This window comes from Lutra lutra, chromosome 1 (assembly GCF_902655055.1).
Source record: "Lutra lutra chromosome 1, mLutLut1.2, whole genome shotgun sequence".
NCBI classification, from domain to species: Eukaryota; Metazoa; Chordata; class Mammalia; order Carnivora; family Mustelidae; genus Lutra; species Lutra lutra.
The window spans coordinates 154,460,386-154,480,838 of record NC_062278.1 but is presented as its reverse complement, the minus strand read 5'-3'; the positions used below and the strand labels follow the sequence as shown (position 1 = coordinate 154,480,838).

General features: G+C 52.8%; 1 protein-coding gene across 2 annotated transcripts; it reads right to left on the bottom strand.

Annotated features, from left to right (window-relative positions):
• Nucleotides 1–901: 901 nt before the first annotated feature.
• Nucleotides 902–12,650, bottom strand: CSRNP1 (cysteine and serine rich nuclear protein 1). Of its 2 annotated transcripts, none has more exons than XM_047740191.1 (5): nucleotides 12,520–12,650; nucleotides 6,002–6,255; nucleotides 4,023–4,282; nucleotides 3,183–3,497; nucleotides 902–3,100 (listed from the first exon to the last, which is right to left on the bottom strand). In XM_047740191.1, exons 2-5 carry the CDS (start codon nucleotides 6,213–6,215, stop codon nucleotides 2,120–2,122), a joined length of 1,770 nt encoding a protein of 589 aa, XP_047596147.1. In that variant the 5' UTR covers nucleotides 6,216–6,255; nucleotides 12,520–12,650; the 3' UTR covers nucleotides 902–2,119. The 2 variants fall into 2 exon arrangements, with proteins under 2 accessions (XP_047596147.1, XP_047596155.1); XM_047740199.1 differs by having other exon boundaries at nucleotides 6,002–6,290; nucleotides 12,520–12,641.
• Nucleotides 12,651–20,453: the final 7,803 nt, after the last annotated feature.

Sequence of the window (20,453 nt, the reverse complement as noted above, 5' to 3'; positions counted from 1 at the left end):
TATGGAAGTCACAAACATGCCCCAGGTACTCTCCTAAGTGCTGCGTATGTGCGAACTGAATGAGCTTTTGAGACAAGCCGTGTTATTTGCACAGTATTGAGGACACCTAGACCCAGTGGTGGTAAACAGGCAGTGATTTGCCTAAGTCACTTTGCTAGGTAGGAGAGCTGGGATTTGAACCTGGCACTCTGGGTCCATGTTCTTACCCAATAAGCCTCAGAGATAAAGTAAGGAGAGCCCAGCACAGACCAAAAGGCAGAGAATCAGAGCCAGATCTGGTCTCCCTTCCAGCACTTTGTATAAATCGTTATTCCTAAGGGGGAGGCTGACCTTGCTCCTCAGGCCCTAGGCTGGGAGTCCCCAGGGCAGGGTGCAGCCTGCTCCTTTGGCCTGCAGCCAGGCTTCTGGGGACAGGTCAGACGGGTCTGGCTGGTGCAGATGGTTGAGGTCCTGCAGCTTCCTGTGCTTGAGTCCCCCGGGCCTCAGCTGCTCAGCCCTACAAGAGGACTCTACCAGTCACATCCCACTGTCTGCCCCTAACTGGGAGTGGGGGGTGGGGGCTTCATTCTCTAGGTCAGGCCCCACCCAGCTCAAGTGAGACCAGTGGAAAACAGCTGAGCAGAGAGCCATCTCAGAAGACTACACTGCCCCAGCTCACCACCACCCTGGGAGACCACTGGAGAGATGGGCTTGTGGAAAGGGAAAACTGCTCTGCCTGGCAACCTCCCAGTGGGCTTCCTGTCTCCAAGGTGAGAGGCCTGCATGGGAGGAGGCTCACTCCTACCTCAACATAGCCTCTGAGTCCACATCATCCTGCGGGGAGCCCCTCTCCCACCCCACACACTACCTCCCAAGGGTATACCGCCCCCATCTCCCAGTCCCACAAACGCAGACCACACTGTTTAAAAATAGAGCCTCTTTATTGGTACCTGTAAGCTCAGGTACAAGGTGTTCCCACAAGCACACAGGCTGGCAAGGCCTCCTGGGCAAGGCAGCAGGCCCAGAGCCTGGGCTTCTTGGCACAGACATAGAGAAAAATGAATAAATTATAGTTCTGACACTCAAGGACGATACAGAAATTAGGATGCAAAACTCAACATCAGCAAACAAAGGGCATAAAAGCCAAAAGGGCCACTCCTCACCCGAGCCAACTGGCTTTAGGGCATGGGCTGGTGGCTGGGGCTGACATGCAGTGCCCAGAAAGCCCTGAGATAGCTGTCAGGAGCGCGTGCTGTGGGCCCCGAGGCTAGTCCCTTGCCCTCTCTGGGCTTCCTGCTTCCCTTCTACATTAGTGGGCCCAGAATAAAGCCTGTGGCCTTTGGGGAGGAAGACCATGAGGCAGAGGACAGGAAGCAGAGGGGGCTGTGTGGGGGCAGAAGCAGATTTTGGTCACGGTTGGCCTGGCCAGCCCAGCCCAGTCTCCTACCTAGACGCTGTCCCCAGCCACTTGCCTCTCATAGCCAGGCTGCTGCTGCAGTAGACTGTAGGCACCCAATCCACACCTGGTTTGTACCAAAGCCCAGGCAGGTTAGGGGATGCACGACAAGGCAGAAGGGACTCGCAGGAGTCTGTGCCCTACCCCAACTCCAGCACTGCCCACCGGCCAGAGGGGAGAAGCCTACGCCTTCTAGTCTCCAAATAAATTATGGAAATAAATTATAGTCTTCACAGTCCACAAAATATAGCCACCCGTGGGTCTGAGGCTCAGGGTGGCAGGAGAAGCCATTAGAAGTGGCAGATTTCAGCCCTGTCTTGTTCAGGCTAAAGAACATCACACGAGACCGGAAAGGGGTCTGCAAAGCTCCAGGGGAGCCATATTTCCTCCTGTTTCTGGCACACACCATGGAAAGTGGAAGAAGAGACTGTGTGGGCTCTGGGGGGGGGGGGGTGTGGTGGGGGGGCCAAGTGGCTGACAGGGAAAGCCCCCTCCCTGCCCTCTCTTCAGCACAGAAGTTAACAAAAATAAATAAGTCAATCCAAAGTGTTGCACAAAACTCAGGAGTGCCCGCATGGATGAGCCAGCCAACAGGAAAACCCTTAACATACAGACCTCAGGGAGCCCCCAAATTACAACAAAGCAGCAACAGGGCTCTTGGGACCATGAAAAGGTCCCCAGTCCTCACACAGGCACCGGCTCCACCAGGGGCACTGGGGCCGGGTCCTCAAACAACTGGCTTTCCATGAAGGGTGCCGGAGCCTCAGTGGCTGAGTCCGCCAGGCCCACAAGGGACTCCAGGAGGCAAGCGCCAGTGTCCCCTGCTGGAGAAAAGGTTGGCAGGGGGAAGAAGGGGGCCTCCGGGTTGTCCAGGCTGTCAGACACCTTCCGGGAGGTGTAGTGAGGCCCCAGACTATAGTCTGGCAGGGCCTGGAGCAGCTCGAAGGAGTCACAGGAAGACAAGCTGAGGTCCACAGAGTTGCTCTGGCCAGCATCTGAGCTGGGCAGCACTGAGGCACCAGGGAAGCTGCCTTCTCCCAACCCTTCAAGGCTACTGTTCAGGAAGAAGCTGGCATCCAGGTTGGCGTTTTCATCCAGGATGCCTAATGTGAGGCTAGAGCTGGAATAGCTGTGGGTCCAGCTGGCCAGGCCACCAGGCTCACCAGTACCAAAGATATCAGCTGGGTGGAAGCAGCTGAGGTTGTCCAGGCTCCCTACTCCCCCTTCCTCTTCCTCCTCCTCCTCCCCTCCCAGGTCAGAGTCACTGAGACTCAGGACCCGGGCCAGGCTGTCATCATCCATGTCGGGCTGGAAGCCAGGGCCAGGCAGGGCTGGGTGGGCAGTGCTGCTCGGGGCCTCGCTGGTGCCCGAAGCTGTGGAGGAGTCGGTCATGTCGCTGCTACAGCTGTTATCTCCCAGCTCGCTGCTCACGGGGGGCTTGGCCAGCGGGAAAGCGGGGGCCAGGACCTGCTCACCAGGGCTGGCTGGGCTGTCCTGGCTGGGCGCCTCCAGCTCTCCCAGGCTCTCGGCCCCCTGCTCCAGCTGCAGGCGGGTGAGGGTGTGGAGGAAATGGGTCTGCACGCGGGCCTGATTAAATTCTACACGGCCCTTGGGGTTCTCGCAGCCCTCCCTGCAGCAGCCGCAGGGGAACGCAGTGTGGTCCATCTGCAGAGAGAGCAGAGCATGAGTGAGGATCCTGTGGAGCCCAGAGAAGCCCCTGAGCTCCGGTTCCGCTCCCAGCCTGTACCTGGCACTTGATGCCCGCCAGACTGCAGCTGCAGGTCTCGGGGTCACAGACCCGATCACAACGACAGCCACAGTCCTCTCGGGACTGGCGCAGAGCCTGCAGCTCCCGCTTCTCCTCGCGATCGATCCTCCGCACCCCAGCAGCCCGCAGCAGAGCCCGCCGTCGCCGGGCTGGGTAGGGCTGTAGGAAGGTCATCTCCTCCAACCGGCCACCTGCCACGGCCACGGCCAAGTCCTCTTCCACAGAGGCGTCATCAATGGCGTCCACGGTGAGTGGCAGGCTAGCCTCCGTCTCAGGCACCCCGGTCTCCGCAAGCTGTACCACAGCAGAGAGGAAGGATGTGAGAGACAGACAGGGGTCTTGGCCCCCACCGCCACCAGTCACTGGACAAATGTTCCCCACAGGCTTATTCTGGGCTGAGCACCATGGATACCACAGTGAATGCGAAGGCCAACAACACTGCCCTTGGGGCATTGGCAAAGAGATTTCCTGTTCCTGTCATTTCCCCAGTTCCTGGACAAGCCCCCAGCCTCCCTCCACAGCCAGCCTGACACCCCACCCCCAATGTCACATCAACTACCCATCCCTCACATGGCAAGGTCAGACAGCTTCAGGCACCATGCCCCCAGCCACTACAGCAAACACAGGCCCTTCCACACCCCACTCTGTCTGCAGATCATCCAGGTAACAGGCCCTGATGGAGCAATACTGGCCCCAGAGGCCTCTTTCCCTAAATACATAATGAGCATACTGGCTCCCACCCTAGAAGCCCCTCCCCTCTAAGGCTAGGACTTCAGAAGCCAGCCAAGGGCCCCTGCGATGGAGAGGGGTCTCCCCTACCTTCCACCGGAGTGCCTCCAGCTTCTCCTCCTTCAAGCGTAGGCGCAGCTTCTCACACCGTGCCCGGGCTTGCTCCTGGGTGAACTCAGCCAAGGAAAAGCGGCGGCAGGCACTGTGGCGGGGGGCCATACCCAGAGTGCAGCCACCACGGCTGGGCACACTGGTGAAGCCCTGGCACCGTGGAAAATAGAAGACAGTGATACCATCAAAGGCAACGCGGCCTGGCCGCTTCCGGGGAGCCCGCTTCAGGATGGACAGGGCTGGAAGGCACAGAGGGAAGGGACAGGACATTAGTTCTCTGTGAGGCTCAGCAAACCTCCAGGAAGATGGTACTGAATGACCTTTCCTCTCACGTCCTGCTGTGACCTCCCACCCCGAGAAAAGAAATGGATCTGAATTTAGGAACCAGCCTGGCTGGGATTAGAGCTGGTAAAATTGAATGCCCCTCCTTACTATTACTTACCAGTCCAAATGAGACTGTTAGATTAAACACCTCTGTCATCTTTATTAGCCATTTATAGGTTCCTTAGGCAGTTTTCTATAGTTTTTTTTTTTTTGTAATTCATTTGTAGGAACTCTTTATATATGATATTAAAGACACTGATCATCTGTCTAAGCTATCTGCAAATATTCTGGTCTTTTATTTTTGTTCAAGGCATTTACAAAATAACTTCTAAGGCCATGTAATTAAAAATATATTGACCTTTTCCATTCTGCAACAGGCTTAGAAAGGCTCTTATCTGGAACTGCCTAAGTTATGGATTGCATATTGATTAGTAAGCTATATTTGGTATATTCTATACAAATATTGGTATTGCTTTTAACTGAACCATAAGTAGTTGCCTTAGAACTGAATACTGGCAACTGCATGTATTTCAACTTACTATTTTGCCTGTCCCAATCCAATACATAGAATTCTTACTCTCTGCAAACTGAACTGGGTAGCACTTACTGAACAATGTTAACTACTAGTGGTGACAGCATCCTCATCTTGTTCCTTAGTGGGAGGGCTTCCAGTATGTTCTCACTGACAGGAATGCCAGCTTTTGGGCTGAGACACATATTTTTAATCACTTAAGGTAGAATTCACTTATTACTATTTTACCAAGGGCCTTATCTAGAAGGAACATGACATTTTATCAAGTGTTTTTCAGCATCCACAGCAGCTCTCTCATTTTTCTTCCTCTGACATAGTCATTGGGTAAACTCCAAGACTGGGTTTTATAAATATTAAACCATTCTTATATTGCCAGAATAAATCCAGTTTAGTCAACATACTGTTAGGTTTTATGTGCTAAAAATCATACTCTTTTTCTATGTATAATACACAGATACATATATTAGTACATAAACAAAGACATCATACCCAGGGATTAAAATGTCACTGCAGTAATAATTAGGAAAAATATGTCTAAAAAGGTTCCCTGCGGTTGGGGGCAGCAATAATGGAGAACAAAATCGAGGAATACTGCTTTAGGGCTCTTTGTCATTTTGAAATCAGAATGACGCCAGCTTGAAAAGTAACTGGGGATGAAACCTTTCCACTATGTTCAGGCAAAGCCAAAAGGCATTTTGACAGAGAGGGACTGGCCTGACAGGCCCCGCAGTAGAGTGTGGGGCGTGGGACTCTAGTGGTTCAGTTGGTAGGACAGGGTGTGCAAACTGGAGAAACGAAACTGGAACATAAGGGAGGAGTTGGAGCCAGAGGGCCCCAGGGCCACTCTGAGGAGCTCCGTCCTGACCTGCAGGACTTCTAAGCAGGGAGTCCTGAGGTTGAAGGTGAATCGAGCCGGGCCCAGGTGCCTCTGGACAGTGGGCATTCCTCAGTGACCACTGTATTACGGGAAGTGGCCAAGGTGGAGAGCCAAAGCCATTGGGACACGACCTCCAGAGGCCAGAATGGCTTTGTCAGGGGCCTCCCAATTTCATCTTCAGGAAGGAAGGAGGGGTGTGGTGGTTCCCAGGAGAGGGGGACTCACGGGGGAAACTCCGGGGGCCACAGAAGTCACGGTCAGGCAAAGGCGATTGATCCCAGGGGCCCTCCTCATCGGAATCCCAGGCTGGGGAGACTGACGAGCTTGGAGAGCAGGAGCGAGAACGGCGGCCCGAGGAGGAAAAAGAGGAGGAGGAGGAGCAGAGCGAGGAGTCGTCCTCATCCAGCTGGTCAAACTTCCTCTTCAGGGGCCCGGTCATGGTGGAGCAGGGGGTACTCAGGGGTCCGCACACTGACAGCCTGGAGTGGAAAGGAGAAACCTCTGGACGGCAGGCCTGCAGACAGACAGCGGCTGCTCAGTCTCGATCAACTCCCCTTACCCTTCAAGGTGTCCCAGGCCTCCCCCTTGGCTCTGCATGCAGGGGGAAGGCTTCGAGAGGCTTCCTGCTGCAGGCAGAGTACCGAGGTCCAAACCCTCCTCCTGGCACTTGCAGATTCCCACCATCTCTGCCCAAAAGCCTTCCTAGGACACCACTGGGAACCTTCCCCACTACCTCCTACAACCCACCTACACACATGCATTCACCAGACCAACAGATGGACCAACAGACCTCAGCCGGGCCTCGTTCATTCCCCGACAGGAATCCTGGGGGCTGACTCACTGGCTGGGTGATTCACACAGCTCGCATCTGTGTGCCTTTGTGTGTGTGAGGCCGTCTGCCGCAGCCTGCACAGCCCTGTACGGTGGCTCTCCTTCCCCCTCCTCCTCCACCACCACCCCCAAACACCCCCACAGATACACCACCTTATGGGAGGGTGCACGTACGCGTGCACACACACACACACACTCTCTCTCTCTCTCTCCCTCTCTCCTTCTGTCTCTGGGGCCAGGCTGACCAGGGCACTCCGGGAAACAGGCTGCCTTCGACACTGGCCCCGATTCCCAGACACAGGACTTTCCGGAGCCCCTCCTCTCCCGTGACAGAGCCACTCAGACTTTCCCTCAGAAACCCCCGCCCCACAGAAGTCCCCTGCTTCCAGGCCTGGCTGTGCTTCATGTGTCTCTAACAACTCCTGTTTGATCTTAAAAATGCATCTACATCTTGCCTCGACTCCAACATCTAGCTCTGTTTGTTTGAATTAACTTCCCATGGAAAATTATTTTTTTTCCTCTCAACACACACACACACACACCCCAACAACAACTCTTAGTGAAACCAACCAATCAAGATGACATCCCAGTGTCTCCTGTTTGTAGCCTGGTGACTTGGGGGTACCTTAGGACACAGCTTACTGTGTCTCCCCTTTAAGGGTCTCAGCCCTTGGAGCAGGGCAACCGGAGCCTCCCACAGCCTGGCTGGCCTCAGCTAAGGGGAGTGGAATTGGGGCTCCCACCCCTAAATGCCTCTGCTATCCCTGGAAATCCCCAAAGGACTCAGTCCTAAGGGCTGAACTACCTTGTCTCTCTGTGTCCTACAGGGCTCAGGTCTGGGCCCCAGGAGGTCACCAGGAGGAAGGGGAAATGGTGCAGAGGCCCTAGCGCTGGGGAGCCCCTCCCCCACTGCCATCACAGGAAATGAGAACAGGAAAAACCAACCAGAAGGCTGGCGATCTCCTCTCCTCAGGTGTCCTTTCTAAACACCCTTGTCCCCCTTTGCCAAGCCTAGGACAGAATCTCTGGATCCTAGAGCTAGATAGAAAGTGAGCGGTCAGTAGACTTACTGGATAAAATTCATCCTGAGCACAGCCTCTCCCCACAGACAAGAGAGAAGCAAGAGAAACTCCCCTCCTTGCTAACCCTTCACATTGGGCCAGGGGAAGAGAACGCACAGGTGCTTCCGGGGACTTCTCAGCGGGTAGTTTCTCAGGCTTGGCACCCGCAACCCCCCCAAACCACAAACAAAAACAACCCAGCTCCCAGCTGACCTGCAGCCTCTCCTAGGAGTTGGGGGAACTCATGACCCAGAGCCAGGCGCACACACATGTACACACGTGCAGACCCCAGAGACAAACACAAACACACACCGCCAAGCCACACACACATACCCTGCCCCTACCAGCCCTGTGGGGAGACCCCATCCTCTCCCAAACTTCAGATGCTGTCCATAGGGTGCTGAATGCCTCATCACATGCCCAAGCCCAAGGCCCACCCACCGCCAAAACCAAATGCCCACTCTGTATCTCTGCCTGGCTGTCCCTAAGAAACATAAAATTCCATAGGCCCCAAATCGAACCCTTTGTCTCTGTTCCCCACCCCCAACCTGTGCCATCTGTTCCTCTTCCTGTGTTCCCTATCTTAGTAACGGCACTGCCACCCACCCAGTTACTCAAGCCAGAAACCTGAAGCCATCCTCAACAACTCCTTCCTCCCTCTCCCTCCGGCCACATCCAGGCCCCCAGTCCTGCAAGCATACACTAGCTCATTTAATGCACACAAGGCTAGGCAGAGACAGTGGGGACTGGGGAGGCCATCAGCATAGGATTAAGAACCTTGGCTCCAGAACCAGACTGCCTGCACTGGAATCCTGGTTTGGCTATTACTCAGCTGCGTGACCCCAGTCAAGGTCCTTAAGCTCTCGGTGTCTCTAATTCTTTGTCTTAAAACCTCACAGGGTTGGGAGGTTTACAAGAATCAATACATGTCAAGTTCTTAGGACAGTGGTTAAGTGCTGAGTGAACATGGCACTCTACACTGTTGGAAAAAGGAGCTCCTGGATACAACATGTGAATCTCAATGATGTCATGTGGAATGAAAGCAGCCAGATGCAAGAACACATGTGAATGAAATTCAAGGAAACGTAAACCCAATCAGTGATGATACAAGTCAGAATGGGAGGGGCGGGAGTTTGATATGCACTGGGGACAGCGGTTGAGGGGGGAGCCTGGGGACTTCACATTGCTGGGTGAGTGGGTTTCTTGAAATGTTCTGTGTTACCTGGCTGGTGGTTCCACGAATGTCTAAAACTAAAAACTCATCTAGCTGTACACATAGAATTCATATGCTTTATGCATTTCATGTATAGCTCCTTCAATTTTATTACCTTATGTCTCTGTCCCCACTGCTACTGTCAATGTCCCCTGCCTCTGCTCCTGCTGTCCCCCTGCAGCCAGAGTGATCTTCCTAAAGATCTCTGCTTGCCATCCCCATGCTTAGGAAAGCTGGGCCTTAGGATCAAGCCTAGAATTCCGAGAGAGGCTGCAGCAGGCCTGGCTGCTGCCTCCCTGTTTCCCTCACTATATTCCAGCTGAACTTGCAGTTCCCCTAATTGCCATGACCTGCCCGCCTCCTGGCCTTTGCACAAGCTGGAACTCAGCCTACCCTAACAGTCATTTCCAAGAGGGCCTCCCTGAAACCCCTATTTCTCACTCTTGACTACATGCCTCTCTGGGCTCCCACGGGCTCTGGGAATCCCCTACGCCCACCCTTCTCTCAAAGTCTTGCTGCGGCCTCGCGGTCTTTCCCTCACACCAGGCGGACGGCCTCTCTGCCTGGCCATCCCTGTACCCAAGCTTAGAGCAGAGTCTGGCATAGAGAAGGCACCTAAGGACCAGCAGAGGTGGACCTCAGTGCGACTTCCTGATCCTGTCAGTTAGTCTGGGGGTACACATGTGTAGACCAGAGATCCACCTGCACTGGAGCCATAGGAGGGGGTGGCTCTGAGGGTAGGAAGCTCAGGCTGCGCTCAGATGCCAACATAGGCATCTCAGGAGACACCCTGTTCCCCAGAAGTAAACAAACAGATACCAAGCAAGCAGATTTAAGCCAGACACCCTGGCTCTGCCTCGGGCATGTCTACAGAATGGGAATTTAAGGTGAAGGTGTTATAAATGTCAGGAAAAACAGGGCCACAGGGAAGCTACAGCCATGCTGCAGGTTCTAGTGGTGAACCCTAGCAGGATCTGCAGACCTAGAGTATAACGACAACTTAGCTCTTCCCTGATACTCCTCTGGGATGGAGGGAGGAGAAGGAGCAGCCCTTGGGTCTTGTGCTTCTCTGTCCCACCTGGGAATCCAGAGGCCAAGAGAGTTAGAGGCGGGAGATGAGAAAAAGACTCAGCCAGAGACAAGGACAGGCCAAGTCAGAAAAAGGAATGAAAGATAGTGAAAGAGTCCAAGAAAAGTGTCAGACAGTGAGTCAGAGGAAGGGGGGAGGGGCCCTCAGCAGCTACCCAGGAATCAAAATCCCAACCATGGCTCTATTCCCAGGGTGAACACGGCCCCCTCCTAGGGTCCTGGAGGAAGGAAAAGCAATTCCCAAGAGTTGGCTCGGACAGAAATGCCACACGCACCCCAGAGGAGCCCCAGAGACAAGCCCTGAATCAAAGAGAGCGAGGCTTCTTCCGGGATCTGCCTGGGCCCTGAGATCAGGCCACCCTCCTGTCACCACACACAGGAGTAGGATGGCTAGGATGAAGGGGTGAGACTTCCCCACTCTACCACTCCCAACTGTCTATACACTCAGGCCACACTGTGAATCCCAGGAAGGTCCCCTCACCCTGGGGCACCAGGCAAACAAAGGCTCTCTGGTGGCCAGGGGAATATCTCAAGGCCTCTGGGAAATCACATCAACTCCTTTCTGCAGCTCAGCAGTCCTCATGTCCTAGCTCCCTACCAGAGCTGATACTGGGGAGCGAGCACCTTCAGCTGCGTCCATCCTCCTCCGGGAATCTGAAGAATGTGTCCTTTAACCTCAGATCCCCAGGCCCTGGTCAGGCCAGCTCCCCGCAACACCTGGGGTCACATGACTCCAGACTCTCAGGAACTACTTCCTGGGACAAGGAAAAGACACCTCTGAGTACCTCTGGCCCCCACTGGCACTGGCTAGAATAACACTCTCGGCAGATGCACAGAGAGGGCAGACAGGAAGCCTTAGCATACCCCATCCCCCCATCTCTCAGAAAGTGATCCTGGGGGAGGGCACAGTTCCTCAGCCTTGGCCTCCAAGGCCTGGCACTGGGTAGGTGCCAAATGTTTGCTGCCTACAGGAGGCCAACTGCTCCTGCAGAAGGGAAATTGCACCTGACAGCAACTGCTTCCTCCAGCTAAGCAAGGCCTCCTTCATTCTCATTCATTCAACAAATATGGAGCTCCGCCGGCATGCCAAGCACTGTGTCAGGCACTAGGGCGGACAGGGAGCAAGACCCACACTAGGGTTGCACTCTTGAGGCTCTGAATTTAGGAGCAAGGAGTATAGTTACAAAACCTTGGTGAGTGCTGGGATGGCAGGTGGGAGGGGTGGGAAAGGAGGGGGAAAGCTGAGGGTAAAAAGAATCTCTAGGAGGAAGGGAGGTAGAAAGTTCCAGAGGGGGCACAGCAGGAGAAAGCTAGCCAGAATAGTGAGGGGGAGGGGCATCCTGGGACAGGTTTCGAGAGCCAGGGCTGACAGGGCAGGCTTTAGCCTGAGGGCACTGGAAGCCACAGAAGGGTTTAAGTAGGGAGTGACAATACCAGATTTGCATTTTAAAAAGATGGCTCAGTCCCCGACCAAAGGAGGGGGTGTGACTAGTTGGCCCCGGGCCAGGGTTAGGTGAGTGATGACAGGACAGGGAAGGCAAAGGAGAAAGGGGACTAGGCTTGCCGACCTCCGGATGTGGAGACGGAAGAGGGTGGTGATGTCAAGGATTGGGGGGCCAGCGGAGGAGGCCTGCTCCAGAGGACTGTGAGACATCTGAGTGGAGGTGTGGGGTGGGCAGTGGAGCCGGGGAGGGCTCCTCCAGTGTCAAGAGTGTAGGCTATGTGTGTGACTGTGCCAGAGAGCTGGAGTGACTAAGTGTGTGAGGGCTGCTGTGGTGGGGACATCCAAGGGTGCGAGTCTGTGGAAGGGCCCCCAGGGAGGGGAAACTGAGGACCGGGAGGAAGTACGTGCTGCAGAGGGGAGAAGTGCGGGGGAGAGAGCCTACGTGTGCCCGCGAGTGTCCGGTGGGGCTGCTGCGCCCGTGACTCACAGCGGCGGCCTCTGCGTGTGACGGTGACTGACAAACAGGTGAGCGTACGACACAATCCCTCCTCCCTCCCTCCTGCCGGGGTCCGTGACTCACGAAGCCTCACTCCTCCACGATCTTCCCTCCACTCCCTCCCTGAAACCCTCCGGCCAGGGGCGCCAGGCACGCGCCCCAGCCCCGGCGCCTGCCCCCGGTGAGGGGTGAGCCCGAGGAGGAAGGCGACAAATGTCACCTGCTCCGGCCACGCGAGGAACTTCTGAAAAGTTCTCAGGCAACTGGGTCAAAAGGAAACTCCTGTGGACGCGCGCACCCGGTGACCCCGCCACCGGCGCCAATCTCCGCCCGGCCGCCACCCGCACCGGGCTCGGGGCGCCGCGACTTCTGGGGGGTACCGGCGGCGGCGCGGGGGAGGGGAGCGGAAAACCTGCCACTCTCTACTCTCCGCCTCCCCTCCCGGACGCCAGCCGGCCGCGCGCAGGCAGGGGCCGAGCCAGGCCGTCCCCGCCCCGGCGCCGGGTCTGAAGGGGCAAGTGGCAGGGGCCAGAGGGGCGCAGCCCCCCGTACGGGACGCCTCCTCCCCAACGTCCCGGCCTGCCGGACCCGCAGCCCCTCGGCGCTCACCTGCGATCCGGGAGCTCGCCCGGGACACCGATGCGACCCGCGTCCCGGCCGGGTACGCCCCCCGCGCCGCGACCCCGTGTGCACTCGGCCGGGCAGCCGTCGGCCCAGCCGCCCCTCTTGCTCTGAGCGTCCGGCAGCGGCGGCGGCGGCGGGAGACTGGCTGCGCCCGGCCCCGCCCGCCGCTCCGCCCTCCTCGTCAGTGGAAAACTCCGGGGCTCGCAGCGCTGACGCACGCCCGGCCTCCCGCCAGGCGGCCCGGCAGCCCCGCCCCGGAGGCGCCACCTACCCCCGCCCGGAGCCCGGAGAAGCGGCCAGTGGGGGCTCCCTGCGGACTCTGACCCCGCGCGGGCGCCGGGACTAACCTGCGCCCTCAGTCGCCCTCGCCCGTCCCCCTCCCGCAGTTTCTTGAAGTCGCCGACGCTCCCAACCGGCAGAGCGGGGTCGAAGAGATTCCCCCACCTCGTAACACGGCCCCCGTTCGCGGATGGATAGACTGAGGCCCGGAGCAGAACGGAGCGTCCGGAAGGCCACCCGGCGGCGACGGTGGCAGAGCCGAGGCCTCCTCTAGGCTTTCACCCCCACCCTGCCCGAGGCAGTTGCTATCATCCAATCTAAACGTCCTTCCTCTGAGCCCTCCTTACCACCCACCCCCAGATCCGCCTGAAAAATAAACTGTGACTGGAGAGGAACCAGGGCAGAGAGAAAGGGGGACGGGGCGGGGGGAGGTCATCTGTGGGCCTGACCTTCACCTCTGCCCACAGGTCAGAGACTCTGCAGAAGCCCTGAGCTGGGAGTTCCTGGAAACAGCTTCCCCCTACCCACTCCCTCCCTATACCTCCTAAAAAAAAAGAGAGAGAGAGATGTCTTCCAAGCCAGACACCCTGGCCACTTAAAATGGCCCACAGCCTTCTCTGCTCCCGCCAAGGCCTTTCCTGACTAGGGGCCAGCTCTCCCTGATTACTGCACAGGGGAAGGTGCATGCCCCGGCAGCAATCCCTGGCCAGGAGACCATCCTCTGCCCTTCTCCCCAACCTCAGATCAGACCTTACCCAGCACACATGTCCCTTGAGCGTTTCTACCTTCACGCCTTTGCTACACAGCGTTCCTCTCGCCTGGAATGCCTGTCTGCCTTCTCGCTGCTTACCAGAATCTCATCGCCTTTAAGGTCTCAACTTGCGCTGCCTCCTCCAGGGAGCCTTCGTGGGAGCTTGACCCTCCCCCTCCCAGTCCTGCTCCCGCTGCATTCTGGGTTTTTCTCTGACTGTCCTAGATGAATGCTGTCACTGACTAGCCCTCAGGATTCCTTTCTACCTTCTCCCAGGTGGGGGGTGGGGGTGGCCTCTCCAGCTTGGATGGCTCTGGGCTGGAGATGATGGTGAGGGCCCCTTGAGCCACAGGTGCTTATGTAGAGCCAGCCAGAAGGGGTCTGCCTGCCCTTCACCTTTCCAGGGAAGAAAAATAGGAGGAAAGTAGGTTGGAGGAAGCTACAGCTCTGCCCTTGCTGTATGTATGGAGTGTGTATGTCTGGGGGACCTGTAGGGACAGGTATCTGGCAGCTGGAGCCAAGCTTTCAGTGACTTCCCAGTGTCCTCAAGATGAAGTCTCAACTCTGCGGGGCCTACAAAGCCCAAATAATCTGGCCCTTGTCCACCTTTGCAGCTTTACCACGCTCACCTTGTGCTTCCACCCCCCACTCCCCTGTTCCATTCCAGTGTCTGTAATAGGTATACGTGTCTTTTTATTTATACTCTATACATGTAATATTGGTACGGCTGCATGTAGTTTTAATTTACATGTGAGGTATTCTGTTCTAAATCTCATTAAGTTTCTTCCAGCCTTCTCTCTGCACTCCCACCCACACCTCTTGATAACCACTCCAGTCCCTTGGCCAAGGCTTGTTTTGGGGACTGTGTCCTCCTCATCCTGATTCAGACTTCCCAAGATGCTCATCTCCAGCCTGTACTTACCTCGCACTCAGTTGTGTGGTTTACTTGTGCATTTCCTTGCGTTGTCTGGGAGTGGTGGGAAGGCAGGGGCTGTGCCTGACTCTCCTCAGTGCTTGGTAAGAACCTGTTGAATACATTAAGTATACTTAGTAAATGTATACAGGGAGCTGGGGCTCTAGGAGTGTGCAGGGCTGGAAGTGGAGATGGAAGGGTCATCAGCATACAGCGGTACATTGAAGCCACGGGTGTGGCTAAGACAGCTCAAGAGGGAGTTTAAAGCCTCCAGAGCTGGGTGTTGTTAGAGGTGACTCAGCCCTTAGGGCTATGATGGCAGGTGGCCACCCACCCACCACCACCCCCTCAGACATTCAGCCCTGTCCTCCCTGTAACTGCTGGTTGCAGACCGTTTTGGTTCCAAGGAATCCTTTCTTCCACTGCTGCCTCCTTCCTGCCTCAAATCTTCGGGTCAGGTCCCCAGGAGAAGGGAGTTTCTATGACTTAGAGTACAGTGAAGTTCTAGTCGTCTCCTCTCTCTCTCTGGACTTAACTCTTCCAATGTGTAAAATGGAGGCATTGGACCAGAGAACCCCACCAGCTTCAACTTTCCTTGAGTTACTTTCTAGAAGTCACTGCTGATCATCTGGGCAGGATTGACCACTGGAGTTAATGTGGGTGTCTCACGCTGCCTAGGTTTGCATTCTGCTGGCCAGTGTACTGGGAAAACTAGATGGGACAGAGACCAGGGCAGGGAGTTGGCAAGGGCTGGAGTGGGGGCTTAGAGCAGGGAGCCCAATGGTTAGTAGGGTTTGGGGGGCAGGAAGGGAAGAAGAAAAAAATATAGGAGAATAAAAATAATCAAATAAGTGATGTGTTTTCTCCAGCAAAGTGTCTCCCTGTCCTGGGATAGGCTTACCAGATGTTCCCCAGATGTTGTTGGTGATGGGAAACATCTCCCTCTGGGATCCCGACTAAGCTCTTCCTGTTCATGGAGAAATGAAGGGTCTGTTCCAAGGCAAGGAGGGTGGGGTCTGGAGCAGCATCCATCTGTGACTATGGCACATACATAGGCAGAAACACACCCACAAACCCTCAGGGAATTTCTGAATACTTAACAAGAGTCCAGAAAATTTCTCAAACATTCAGCATCCCTGGACCACCCATTTTAGGTAAATAAAACTATTACTAGTTTTAAATAAATATTTTCAAACTTAAAAAGGAATGATCCCATCTGAAAAACTAAAATTAAAAGAGGAATGCCAAATGTGGAAGACTGAGAATTAACCAGATCTGTCATGCATTTTTGGTGGGTGAGTTGATGCAATCACTTTGGAAAATAACGTGACGGTACCTAGTAAGGCTGAACATAGGTAAGCTCTATGATCATTTAATTCTATTTAACAGTGTATTCCCAAGAGGGAAACAAAATGCTTATGCCCACCAAAAGACACAAAAATTGTATAGTAGTAGCTTTATTCATGACAACCTAGAATTGGAAACAACCGAGATGTCCAATGGTTGAATGGAAACAAACTGATTTATCCTGCAATGGAATGTTACACAGCAACAAAAAAGAACAAATGCTTGACTCTTGCCAGGACAGGATGAAATCTTTAAAACATTATATGGATTAGGGGCGCCTGGGTGGCTCAGTTGGTTAAGTGTCTGCCTTCCACTCAGGTCGTGATCCTGGGTCCTGGGATGGAGCACTGCCTCCCCTCTGACCCCTCTCACCCCCAGAGTCTGCTTCTCCCTGTGCCCCTCCCCCAAGTCATGGGTGTGCAGGCTTTCTCTCTCTCTCCCACTCTCTCCCTCTCAAATAAAATCTTAAAAACAAAACAAAACAAAACATATTGACTAAAAGAAAGCAAGCACAAAAGAGCAGTAACTGTAATTCTATTTTTTGTATAAGTTTAAACAGTGGAACTAGATAGATAACATTACCTTTGGGGGTATTCAAGGGGAAGAGCCATAACAGAGTCTTCTGGGATGCTGGAGATGTTCTATATCTTGATCTGGGCTGTGGTTGGCACATACAGAGGTAAAAATTCAAGTTCCCCACTTCGGATTTGTTCAGGTTCCTGTATGTAAATTTTACTTTGCTAAAAGGAGCGGGGAGGGAGGGCTTGGCAATCAGAGTGAGGTGATTGGGACAGGAATGCCCTTTGTCTCAGCCTTCCACCAGGAAGTCAGCCTACCTCCTTACCAATGAGGAATACCAGGGCCTCAAAGATCAGGTTCAACTGTTTAGACTTCTGAGATGGGTAAGAATTTTATTCCATCATGATTCTTAAATGGAAGAGGATTCATGTTATTTTGCACCCATAAGTTTTACAGTTTTCGCTCTTGTGTTCAGGTCTTCGATCCGTTTAGTTAGTTTTTTTATACAGTGTAAGGTCAGGGTCTAACTTCACCCTTTTGCATGGGAATATCCAGTTTTCCCAGCACCATATTTTGAAAAGATGTTCTTTCTCAACATCAAATGAAAACAGCTGAGTCCACCCAAGAACTACCTCCCTCAGCTGGAATACTGTCCAGTGTTCCAGACCAATCTCATCACCTCTGAGCCTTGTCTGAGAAATGGGGGCACCTTTCCCTCTCCCAGGTAGCCTGGCTCTCTGATTGTCAGTCTGTATTGTCTGCTTATGGCTAATACGCTCCTTACGCATGACTGTGGATTCAAGGAGAATAGCTGCTGTCTCCGAAACTGCAGAGTTTAGGTGGGGGAGGAGTCTGGTGAGGCTGGGAACAAGACCAAAGTCCTGTCTCCTTAGGCCGATCAAAGGTCCCTCTCTGGGCAGCTCACGGCACCACCTCCTCCTCTCCCCAATCCTATGTTGGGGAGTGAGTCTTGCTCATCTCCACCTTGCCTCCTCCTCTTCCCCTCAAAGGAATTCACCCCTCCAGGCCCCCATCCCTCCACCCACACCAGTCCCCACAGTCCCCACAACAAACTAAAGGGGTGGCTCCCAGACCAGCAGCCTCTGGATCACCAGAGAACTTGTTAGAAATGCAGATTCTTGGGTTGTCCCCAGACCCAAAAAATCAGGAACTCCTGCAGTGGGGCCAATCAACCCATCTTCCAGCAGCCCTCCAGTGGATTTAGATGCACGAAGGGGCTTGGGCCCCACTGAGCTAAGGCCTTGGGAAGCAAAACCCAAGAAAGGGGACTGTCTTCAAGTACAGGTCTTGAACACTCTTGTTTGTCCAAACTGGAAGACTTTTGAATGGAGATCTGTGGATTAAAAATCTGAGCAGTGAATTCTGGGTCAAAGGATTTTGACAGATATTGCCAAAACACCCTCCCTAAAAGTTGCCCCAATTGAACTCTCCAGGGTATCTGAGTGAGCCTGTTTCCCAACATTCTCCCTGGCACTGGGTGTGATCAAATGTACTGATCTCTGCTGGTCTGACAGGGGTAACAGAGAAGATGCCTTAGTGTTTTCATTGCCGTTTCTCTAGTTATGAGTGAAGTTGACACTTTTTTTATTTTAAATTTTTGTTTTTTAGATTTTATTTCTTTATTTCAGAGAGAGAGAGAGAGATAGTGAGAGAGAGCATGAGAGGGGAGAAGGTCAGAGGGAGAACCAGACTCCCCATGGAGCTGGGAGCCCAATGCGGGACTCGATCCTGGGACTCGTGGATCATGACCTGAGCTAAAGGCAGTCACTCAACCAACTGAGCCACCCAGGCGCCCTGAAGTTGAGACTTTTTAAAGCCACTGCTGGTTTATATTCTTTACATATTTCATATAGGATTATAGGATTAAGTCTTTGAGGACTAAGGAGATGAGCCCTTCTCTCTGTCACTCATGATGCACTCATTCCCACTTTCTTTTCTACCTCGGTTTATAGTATATTTTACACAGAAGTTTTAAATTTTTATGTAGTCCAATTTCTTAAGTATTTAGGGGTACTGGGTTTTAGGTGCTCCATTCCCTATCATAATATTATAAATTCACCTATTCTTTTCTCTAGAGTTTTAAGGTCTATTTTAAATATGTAAATCCTTTATCCATTTAGAAATTATTTTGACTTAAGGAATGGAATAATGTGCCCACTTTCTTTTTTCCCCAAATACTTAGTTAAGTTTTTAAGCTACCTTTTCCTTCTAATTTAATTGTTACCTTAAACGGGTAAATTGTCTGGTTTTCTATTCTGGTTCACTGGGTTGTCTATTTAATCTCTGGGTACCAAATTGCTTTACAAATTATAATTTCATAATGTGGTTTTATCATCCGATAGGTCTAGCCGCACCATGTTACTTTTCTTTTCCAAGACATTCCTGGCTCATATTTATTTGCCTTTTTGAGTTTCCTGTCATTTTTTTGGACAAAAATACAGTGAATAGTGGTGCCTGGGTGGCTCAGTGGGTCAAAGTCTCTGCCTTCGGCTCGGGTCTTGATCCTGGGGTCCTGGGATCAAGCCCTGCATCGGGCTCTCTGTTCTGCAGGGATCCTGCTTCCTCCTCTCTTTCTGCCTCCCATAGGCCTCCCTCTGAGCAGAGAGCCTGATGCGGGGCTCGATCCCAGGACCCTGAGACCATGACCTGAGCCGAAGGCAGAGGCTCAACCCACTGAGCCACCCAGGTGCCCCTCACATCTTATTCTTGACTTTGAAGCCATAGAGATTTATTATAGAGAGATTTTTAAAAACTAGATTATTAATGTGGACACTGCTCTCTCCTATTCAGCTTCCTTGAGTCTCATTTAACATTTTCATTGGTAATTGCAGGCTCAGCTCAGTATTTTTTTGTATAACTTGTTTTAACTTAGATTTTTAAGTTTCCTAAGTCATTTTGGTAACGGTACATCTCTTCAACACAACATACAATAGGAGATTGTTTTATGATTCAACGTGAGTCTTTTTTCTGTTATAAGGATGGGTTTATCCTATTTACATTTGTTGATATAACTGATATATTAGTCTTAATTCTGTCATCTTATCTCTGTTATGTTTTCCATTTTAATGCTTCCTCTGTTTTTTGTTTTACCATGTGTATTTTTTGTCTTCTTTGATATGCATGTGTGCGCACACATGTGTTTGTATTTTTGTCTGACTTGAAAGTTTACAGTCTGTTTCTAATTTTTCTAGTGGTTGCCTGTATATTGATTTATTTCTCTGCCAAGAGAAGAAAATCTTCAAATGTAAGAGAAAGAATCATCTCAAAGGCTGAGACTTGACACCACAGTTGTCTTCAAATTCTTGATATCTTAACCTCAATGTGAAAAATGGTTGTAGTCTTGCCCTGAAGCCAAACGTTTGGGGTGATCAAGATATTGACCGTGCCTCCCAGAGCTGCCAGTGCCACAAAGACAGTATTTGCTGTATTTTGCCTTATTTTCTCTTATTTCAGAGCCTCATGTGAATATCTTTCCCCACTAGCCCATGTACTTTGTTCAAAAGTGTCTTGTACTTGCTGTCCATTTCTCTGCACAGTAGTTGAAGAGACACAGAGAGGCCATGAATGGAGTGCATTGACTCTTCTTGCTGCTTGTTTTCACACATACCGAGATCAGGAGCCGGATTGTTGCCGGACAGCTGGTCTTCGTGAATACAGTGGTGTGTGGTTGGTGTTCTGATGCAAGTTGTGTGTGTGTGTTTGTGTGTTTTCTTTTAAGTCTGTGGATTGATGCTGGTAGATCAGTCGGCGTACCAACAGATAAAGGCACGCTCAGAAGAGGATGATTTTAGGAAAGCTTGTTTACAAGGACTGTTTAGAAACATGTAGGTGTAGGGGCACCTTGGGGATGTTGCAATAGCCACGACACAGAAGAGCTGTTACCATCAACAGGCCTGAAGGGAAAGGGGATGGTCACCAGAACCGAGAACTGAGCAGAGGAGGCTGGCTTCCGTGGGACCTCCAGCAGCACCCCCACCGCTAAAGAATGGACCCAACACAGGGAGACTCACAGGCAGGGAACCAACGGGCTAAATGCCCATTTTCACGCTCTTCTCTCTCCTTTTTCTGCTGGGGTTCCCATAGCTGACC